Genomic DNA, 10,518 nt, shown 5'->3' with positions numbered 1-10,518 from the left:
TTAACAACTTGGGAGGGATTGGAAAAACACCTTGGACGAACAGGAACAAAAGAGGCTGACAGGCCTGCAAACTGTTGAATAGTAAGTACTAAGCCCCCACCCACCACACTGCAACAATGTTACAAAGAACACTCACTCACTACTAGATCCATGTCAGGCAGGGGGGGTAAGGCCCTTAACACGTTACATTATTATTTTATTATTATTATCGGTTATTTGTAGAGCGCCAACAGATTCTGCAGCGCTATTATGCTGACAGGCAGCCCTACACTATCAAAACCACTTGGACAGCCGTTTCAAGCTCATTAGCTCTAACCAGCAGTTTTTGCTGCATTTACCACATAAGGGGAATCTGTGTTCAGACACAGTATGGAAGCAAAAACTGTGAGATATTGTATATCTATGTTCCATATTTTAACCAGAGTTCCCTGTTGCAGTGGTAACAATCAATATGGACGACTTCTGTGGGAGGCAAGCTGGGATACTTGCCTAGATGTGCTAATTAGCTATGCAATAATATTTGTGGTTTTTACTTTTCTGAAATGCAGACTTTTAATCTCACAGTTTTATCTTCAGCATAACTTAAAAAGAATATTACATATATTTCCCAATACCTTATGTAGGGCTGAACAAGTATGGATAACGTCACTGTATATGTAATCATAGATAATCATAACGCAGGGTAACAGGGTTACAATATTGAAGGCTAAAACAAGAAGTAAATGAAAACTTTCTGTATACATTAGTGACACATTCTAGATGGGGATTATTGTGCATATTTAGCATGTGTTTAATATACATAGAAACAAAAAGGGAGGAGAAAGACTGTAGGGTGTGATAAATAGCTGACCCTACAGTAATAAATTCTATAATAAACCATGTGCATTAAAGTGTCCATTGAAAGATCCTGAAGTCACTTTTAGGTGGTTGTGATGACCACCAAAAGGTTATGCTTTAAAACAATGTGCAGGCTGTCAAAGATGTTACTAGTCTACAATGTTTAACAGCTGTAAATTAGACCTTATACAGAAGTATCCTACTTGTTCATTCTCAAACCAGCTTTCCTGTTTTCACAACCTGCAGTGTATTGTGGGTACATACAATCCAGCACTCATGGTGATGTGCAGGGCCAAAGATCAAAAGAGAATTACTGTCTTCCTACAGGAGACTGACTGACCAGATGTCTTAATAACTCGCTCCACAAGTTCTCCATGTCCAGGTGCACATGCTGGGAGGCCAGCACTATAGCTAACATTTGCTATTATTAACTATGTGGTAGAACATTTATTTGTCTGCTTTATTTGTCAATATAGTACTGCTTGGTTGTGCAACATCAACAATATCTCTGCAGGAATCCTGTGGGCTCATTATAAACTTTTTTTTGCAAAGATTTCAATTAACCTGCTTTGAGTGTCATATACAATATTACATGGTGTACAAACAAAGTACTTTTTTTTAATATGACTGACAGTAGTGCTAATGGGTATGAGACCAATATTTATTCACAGTCCATTAAAGGGTCAATCTACTTGATTTTTGTTATTGTTTAAAAAGATAGATAATGCCTTTACTACCCATTCCCCAGCTTTGCATAACCAACATTGTTATATTAATATATTTTATATCCTCTAAGACCTGCAGGCCGCCTCTTATCTCTGGATATTTTGCAAGATTTGAACAGCTAATAAAAAGCAATGACAGTGCTAGTTCATTTGTGCCATATAAATAACATTGTGCTCACTCCTGTGGAGAATGATAATGTTTATACAAGAACCAGCACTGATTGGCTAAAATGCAAGATTGTAAAAGGCACTGAGATAAGGGGCGGTCTGCAGGGGAGAATTTGCTACCAAATGATGTGTGCATGCTTGTATTTATGTAATTGCATTCCAACACTTTCTTTTGCAACATGTGGAGTAACAAATCTTAACAGAACACCAGTTCAGTAAACTATAGATGGCTGCAGTTGCAATTATGTCCTATGTTTGTTGGGGGGTGGTAACTAATAACAATAAACTGTATTTTGGAAGCTTTAGAAATCAATCATATCAAGATGCATACATGGCTTGCAGTATTAAACAATGGTACATCTCATAACTAAATGGAAAATAAACTGTCTCCCTTCAGCTGCATCTAGATCACTGATTAAATAAAGCTAATAAGGCCAAGCAAATAATGTGTTTAACTTTTCATTAGAATCTTTAACAGAGACGATAACTTCAAAGAGAAGTATATCAGTAAAAACAAATACTATATACTGTATATACACAAGACATAAATTAGCTGTAAATTTGCAATTAACAGTTGAATATCTTCTCAAAACCTACACTGTGCCAACAACGTCACATAGACTCTGCATACAATTAAAAAAGATGTACCAAAGATAGCTTCACACAATGGAATTTTATGGCATTGGATAAATCAGTTATCTAGTGCTGCAGACAGACACAGCTGATTTACAATAACATTGTATTGGTTTAATACTGGACAATTAGGTGTCTGTAGATCTGGAATGCATAAGCTGGTGCCCCCTTGTGTCTGCTAGCGGAATTGCACGCTATGAATCATGTATGATTGCACGCACACACAGATCAAAGCAGACACAAAGCGGCAGCGGCCATAGCTATAGCTGTATAAGGAAGAGGCTCTGTGCGACCTAGGACAGCAGGAACATTATTTGCTTGTGTAATTCCACAGTGATCAACCAGAACCCGTGGTGTACTAAAGTCACCTTTTTGCTGGATGTAGCGTGAGGATCTACTTGAAAACATTACCCGCTGAATGGTATTATCGTTAACGTTGTGATTTCCTAAATCAGCTGATTAGCCGGTGAGTAACACGTATGGCATTGGAAGTGCAGTAGATTCACAGTGTGTATAATATAGGGGCATATCATGTTTGTACGAATGGAGGTACACAAACAACTGACTGGCCAGCTGGTGCTCGTAACCTTCTGTGTGATGTGTCCCGCAAGTGACATAGCTGTCACACCAGCTGTACATATACGTATACAAGGAGCTTTGTCCTGTCACACCAGCTGTACACATACGTATACAAGGAGCTTTGTCCTGTCACACCAGCTGTACACATACGTATACAAGGAGCTTTGTCCTGTCACACCAGCTGTACACATACGTATACAAGGAGCTTTGTCCTGTCACACCAGCTGTACACATACGTATACAAGGAGCTTTGTCCTGTCACACCAGCTGTACACATACGTATACAAGGAGCTTTGTCCTGTCACACCAGCTGTACACATACGTATACAAGGAGCTTTGACCTGTCCTGCAGGATTTGTACAGCCCTGTTTAAAAATTATTTTTCTTTCAAGAGAGAGGCCACAATGGGATTCCTTTAAAGGGACACTGAACCCAAATGTTTTCTTCCATGATTCAGATAGAGCATGCAACTTTCTAATTTACTCCTATTATGACTGTTTCTTCGTTCTCTTGCTATCTTTATTTGAAAAATAATTAATCTAAGCTATTTTTTTAGTTCAGCACCCTGGATAGCACTTGTTTATTGGTCGGTTAAATGTATCCACCAATCAGCAAGAACAACCCAGGTTGTTCATCAAAAATGGGCTGGCATCTAAACTTACATTCTTGCTTTTCAAATAAAGATACCAAAGGAATGAAGAACATTTGATAATAGGAGTAAATTAGAAAGTTTCTTAAATTTGCATGCTCTATCTGAATCACGAAAGAAAAAAAAAATGGGTTCAGTGTCTCTTTAAGGTAGGGGACATGTTAATATTGTCTTAATTGAAACACTATCTAATACTTCTCTATAATCTATTTTAATATAATAATATATATTCCCATTCATCCTTAGAAGCAGTCTCAATAGCATTTGGATAGCTCCTTTATGGTTCAGGGAATCCTTTTTATTACAATATGGGAAATGGCAAGTTTTTGCCTTATTGAAATGGCCTCTTCATTCATAGAGAACCTGTGTTAACATATCTCATCTCATCTCATCTCTTCACCTATAATATTGACACTAATATTTTTCTTAGTTCAAGTTAAACAGTTTATAATTTATTTGAAAATACTACAGCTAGTAGTAATTATTATTATTATTATTGTTATTGCGCAGCTGTTACACAGTACCCACGTGTAATGACAACAATGACAATATACTAAAATCCTGTTTCAGTTTTATGAGTGTTTAAAGGGACACTAAACCCCCAAAAAAATTCTTTCATGATTCAGATAGAGCAGACAATTTTAAGCAACTTTCTAATTTACTACTATTATCAATTTATTTTGCTATCTTTTTTTGAAAAAGAAGGCATCTAAGCTAAGGAGCCAGCGGATTTTTGGTTCAGACCTTGGACAGCACTTGTTTAAGGTGGCTGACATTTAGCCTCCAATCAGCAAGAACAACCCAAGTTGTGAACCAAAAATAGTCCGGATTCTAAACTTACATTCTTGCTTTTCAAATAAAGATAGCAAAAGAATGAAGAAAACATTATTAGAAAGTTGCTTAAAAAGTTGCTTAAAAATGGGTTCAGTGTCCCTTTATCTTGTGTTGATGATTGATGTTATTTGTAAACTAGTGAGTACAATTAAAGGGACTGAGACATGTTAAATATGACTTTTTTCATATATTTATTATAATTACATGGAAAGGGTTAAAGGACCAGTAAATACAGTAGATTTGCATAATCAACAAATGCATTATAACAAGACAATGCAATAGTACTTAATATGAACTTCAAATTAGATTTTCATTTTTTTCTGACAAATGTCAGTTATGTCTATTTCCACTCCTATAACATGTGACAGCCATCAGCCAATTACAAATGTATATACGTTTATTCTATGAATTCTCGCACATGCTCAGTAGGTGCTTCAAAAAGTGTAAATATAAAAAGACTGTGCACATTTTGTTAATGGCAGTAAATTGTAAAGTTGTTTCAAATTGCTGTTCTATCTGAATCATGAAAGTTTAATTTTGACTAAGTTACTTGAGTCCCTTTTTAAAGTAGTGCTGTTTAAATGATCTTTTAAAGCTAACAGGAAGTGTATGTTTTTGAATATCATTTGCTTACTGATTGATGATGACAATTACACACCAACAAAAACACGTGATATGTTTAACCCTTTAAGCACACAGCTTTCAGTTTGCTCAATTGTTTTATGACGGAAAAATTCCGTCATATGTCCTTAAGAGGTTAAAAACACCCTCTTAGATACAACACAGAAATAAAATCCTGACTTTTCCAATTCTATCATTTTGTGCTATTCATAAGGGAGATCAGCACTTTATATTTATTGCCACCAAACTAAAGACCAAAAATATGTTTAATATAATTTTATCCATTTCCCCCAACTTATATTTTTCTACAATGATAAAAATGTTTTTTTTTTTCAAACAGTCCAATGTAATCTATTACTGTTTTGCTTTCAGAGAAAATCTGAGGACTTTGAATAATTCCGATCTACTGCCAGCCTGTTTATTTTGGACTAGGACATCAGCTGTTGGCAACCGTCAGTGGCTTCTGTATGAATGAGAAGTGGACTGAAAGGGGCAGCGTTAGCTCCGGTTGGTACAGGCTGTGCTGCTGACCCCTGGGAGAGTTGAATGATAGAAGCGTGCAGGAGGACACACAGTCAGAATGAGAAGCCGGAGTAACTCTGGGGTCCGGCTGGATGGCTATGCGCGGCTTGTTCAGCAAACTATTTTGTGCCATCAGGTAATATTAGATTTCTGGTGTCTGAGATCTTAAACTTTATTGCAAGAACTTAGTTGAAAGTAGCAAAAAAAAATCTGCATCCTATATCCCAAATTTTAAATATATATTAATTGTAGTTAATAAGCACTTGACCTGAATAAGTTATCTCTTGTCTATTAAGCAGCAACACATTATATAACTCAAAGAAGTTAAATCAATTCAGGTGACCTATGGTGAGTAAAATCCTTGATGATTTGAAGACACAACTCTGATGGCCTTTCTGCATGTTATTCATTCTTTATTAGAATATCCCTTACACTTTGTGTTGGTTATAATTTCACAATAAACGCAATATTGGTGTAGAGCATATGTCACAATTAAAGGGATATAAAGCTGCAAAACAAGAAGGATCTAAAGTGTTATAGTATTTTATTATTGCATTACTGATCATATTTAATGTATGTAATATTTATTTTCTCACATGTAAAATCAGAACCTAAAATAAATTTCAAGATGTAGTTTATCTGGTCAAGATGTCTGGGTTTTTGAAATCGTCAAGAAATTTGCTAATTTAGACCCACATTACAAGTAGAGCACACTCAGTAGAGTAGGGTGTGATATCTTGAGCTTGACTCCCAGCACAGAATAACACACAATCTGCTATTTCAAGTGGATAGTTAAAATGTTAAAGCAAAATGAAACCCAGAATGTTTCTTTTATCATTCTGATAGAGAATACCATATTAAATAACTTTTTAATTTTACTTCTGTTATCAGACTTGCTTTATTCTCTTGGTATCTTTTGTTGAAGGAGCGGCAATGCACTACTGGGAGCTAGCTAAACACATCTGGTGAGCCAATGACAAAAGACATATGTGTGTAGCCACCAATCAGCAGCTAGCTTCCTGTAGTCCATTGTGGTTACTGGCCCACCAAGGTATTCTTTTCAACAGGGATATGAAGAGAACAAGGCAAATTAGATTGTAGAATTAAATTGGAAAAGTTGTTTAACATTCCCTGCTTTAGCTGAATCTTGAAATTTTAAACTTAGAATTTACTGTTCCTTTGATCAAAAGATTTTAAAGTGGCTAAAACTTTTGTTTTAGCATTCCCGTACTTTTAATTAATATAGTTAGTTCCCATTGTGCTTGTATTACAAGTTGCTAGTTAAAGTGAATGTAAACTTTGTTGAAATAGTGTCCAGTTTTTAAAAACAGGGGCACTTCCATTCATCAAAGTTTACATTGCCACGGATTTTACAAATACTTACCTTCTCCTGAAACGCAGGATCACCAATCGTCCCGCCTGCTTTTTTCAGCTGTACTTACACAGCAATGATGAAACCGGCTTCCTCCAATCACAGCATGGTCTCACCAAATGGACGCTCCTGGGGGGGAAGCCGTGGTTGGAAGAAGCCGGTTTCGTCATTGCTGGCGAAGTACAGAGGACCTGCAGGCGGGGGATCGGCGATCCGACGTTTCAGGAGAAGAAGGTAAGTATTTGTAAAATCCGCTACAATGTAAACTTTGATGAAGTTTACTATTACTATTACTATTTCATCAAAGTTTACATTCATTTTAAGTTGCACTTGACGGCAATCTAAAATACTGTTTTAAAATGTAGCTCTAGTTGAGACCTGAAGGAAATGATAATTGCGTGCTAGTCTGTATAACAAAACACATGAAAATGCTATGGAAATAAAGGTTTATTAATGAAAAAAAGGTTTTGTGGCAGAATTAAATGGATATGGTATATGACAAGGAGCAGGACTGCGAAGGGGCAAACAATAGCATATAACTAAATAAACAACTCTGTCCCCTGTATTATGTCACAGCCATTAGTGAATCACAAACTCATATGTGTATAAACTATAAAAAAAGAATGTGTGCATAATGTTATAATAGAAGTAAATTGGAACTATTTAGTGCCCCTTTAACTACCTATAGACCACAATCATCTAAACTGTCCCTTTTAACTGTCTCCCCATAAAAAAGTGGGAAAGTGGAAGGAGGGGTGTAGCGGATAGGAGAAGAAAAAAAACTTAACTTGTGTGCTATATGTAATAAAACTATATATTAATGATAATGCTATTAAAGGGACATGAAACACAAACATTTTCTTTCATGATTCAGTTAGAGAATACAATTTCACACAACTTTCTAATTTACTTTTATTATCTAATTAGTTTCATTCTCTTGTTATCATTTGTCGAAGGAGCAGCAATGCACTACTGGTTTCAAACTGAACACATGGGTGAGCCAATGAAAATTGTTATATATCTGCAGGCATCAATAAGCAGCTAGAACCTAGGTTCTTTGCTGTTCCCCAGCTTACCGAGATAAACCTTGCAGCAAAGGATAACACAAGAAGGAAGCAAATTAAATAATAGAAGTAAATTGGAAAGTTGTTTAAAATTGTATTCTCTATCTGAATCATGAAATAAAACATTTGGGTTTCATGTCCCTTTAAGTACAGGCATTTCTATATAATCACTAGTGGTAACTATGAGTGGTTTCTGATACTCTGGCAGTGCACTGAAGTGTACCCATACATTTTCAGTATACTTAAAGGGACATAAAACCCAAATTATTTCTTTCATGATTTAGATAGAGCATGTGGTTTTTAAAAACTGCATTCAGCTTGCTCCCAGTAGTGCAATGCTACTTCTTCAGCAAAGGATGCCAAGAGAATGAAGCAAATTAGATAATAGAAAATACATTGGAAAGTTGTTTACAATTATATTCTCTATATGAATCATGAAAGACAAATTTTGGATTTCATGCCCCTTTAAAAGCACACTGGTATTTGGCAGCTCGTAAAAGTAAGAATTTGATCACACAGTCTTGGTTCCAGAATAGAAAGGAGATCTCCCCTGTTCTTCCCATTCAGACACACCCTACGTGTAATCTTAGACCCCTGCCAAAAATAGCACAGTATTCTGGTAATAATCAGTTTTCCATTCAGTCATCCTGTTTTTAATAAAATCGTTTCAGATTTGAATTTGTGATCGGGTGCAACAAGGGTATTTAATGCTGCATAAGTTTATATCACAGTTTGAATGGAAACATTAGCTATATCAGACCATTTTCTGCCCTTGTCTTTTCTGTATTACTGTTTATAAATCAGATCTTTGCATCTAGTTATAGTAAAGCAATTTTTTAAATTTCCTTTGCTCATATATGTGTGGTTTACAGTGACCCAGCTATAAACTAACTACAAACAACCTTTAGTTCACAATCAAGAAGGAGGCAATTCCATTGGTCACTTGATTATAGTTTGAATTGATTATTTACTTTAGTTCTATATATTTTTGTTTTGGATTCTGTATTTATCTAATTCTATGTCCATGGATTCTATGACTTTATTTTTTTTTTCATTAAGCTATAACACTGCTGTTATTCACAGTGCCAGTGAATGGGGTTGTTTGAGGACATAGGCAATATTATAGCTCTAGTAATGCCTGGGAAACAAATAAATAGAAGCAATAATATCTAAACAGGAAGCGGACAATTTTTAGGGCCGATATTTGGAATTTCTGAAACATCGGTATCGGCCAGAAACTTACTGATATGGAGCAAATCGAAAGAAATTTAGCTCTGTGTACTTCAGTAAAACTATGTAGTTTTAAGTGACACCAATCATCTATAGCACATATAAGCTGGACATAGCATCTAATAATAAATAGCACTGATAAAAGATTCCAAGCCCAGGTGTTCCTGGGAGCTCAGTTACCAACTACCATACCCCTAATGGCAGGCCTGTAGGTGGATGCATAAACATATATGATTTGTGAAATGGAAAATGTGATCTTTAAGTGGCACTTAAAGCTACATAGTTTCCCTGAAGTACACAGAGCTAAATTATTTTTGATTTGCTCATAGGGGTCAGCAATAAATACAATCAATCTGCTTGCTAATTGCTGTCACACATAGAACATTATTTGTTGCATTCTGATAAATTTTACACATTTGCAAAACATTTTACTAAAGCTGCTATATTTGACAATATTTTATTTTCCCCTTTTGTGGGCATAGAAAAAAAACATTTAAAAAAATGATAGTTCAGGCACATCAATTAAATGTCCACAACAACAAACCTTGAGTAGAAAACTATGCAGTACAGGAGACTAGTATCAATATTCTCTAGCAGAGGATAACAATGCTCTGACCATTAGGGGGCGCTGTTACACATGTATAAAACTGCCCATAAGTTACATAATAAAGAAACTTAGTCCACTCCTCAGTACCAGGGAGGGTATTTGCAATCCAGTAAATATATTAACATTAACGTTTAATGCCGTTATGCCGTTGTATTCTGTCACAACGGCACTGGGCTTTAAAGCCGTTATGATGGAATACAACGTCTTCGCAAACGGCTGTCCTGAAGACTACTGGGCTTGCAGGATTTGATTGCGGTCTGGAGGGCATTCCTAGCGTCTTAGGGACGCCCCCCAGACCCGATCTCATACTTGAAATCTCGCGATATTTTGCACAATCCCGTGATTTCAATTTGTCTACATCGGAACGCTGTTCTGATGTAGACTTCTTAGCCCGGTCATGAAAGGGTTAAACATTAAAGCAAATAAATAATTTGGCACTCATATTCCAGAAAATAAATAATCTAGCACTTCATGTTCCAGCATGTCCTTTCTTTCTCTGTGAAGTGGCAGTATATATATATATATATATATATATATATATATATATATATATATATATATATTTATTTTATTATTATTTTTTTTTACTTTACTTTTAACTCTTATCTGTAAAGTGTACCAAGTGATATATGAAAAAAACAGAAGCCGTTGAGCATGGTGAAATGTTATGCTTTCTG

At 35.7% G+C, this 10,518-nt stretch overlaps 1 protein-coding gene across 1 annotated transcript in view; it reads left to right on the top strand.

Moving 5' to 3' along the window:
- Window positions 1-2,599: 2,599 nt before the first annotated feature.
- Window positions 2,600-10,518, top strand: part of PHKA2 (phosphorylase kinase regulatory subunit alpha 2) — a 292,026-nt gene continuing 284,107 nt past the window's right edge. Inside the window, 2 exon segments of the mRNA XM_053706381.1 lie at window positions 2,600-2,829; window positions 5,419-5,704. Coding sequence (XP_053562356.1) covers window positions 5,627-5,704 — 78 coding nt within the window. The 5' untranslated portion in view covers window positions 2,600-2,829; window positions 5,419-5,626.

The sequence above is a fragment of the Bombina bombina genome, chromosome 3 (assembly GCF_027579735.1).
Source record: "Bombina bombina isolate aBomBom1 chromosome 3, aBomBom1.pri, whole genome shotgun sequence".
NCBI lineage: Eukaryota > Metazoa > Chordata > Amphibia > Anura > Bombinatoridae > Bombina > Bombina bombina.
Note: the sequence above shows the minus strand (reverse complement) of the source record. Positions and strands in the feature narration are given on the sequence as shown.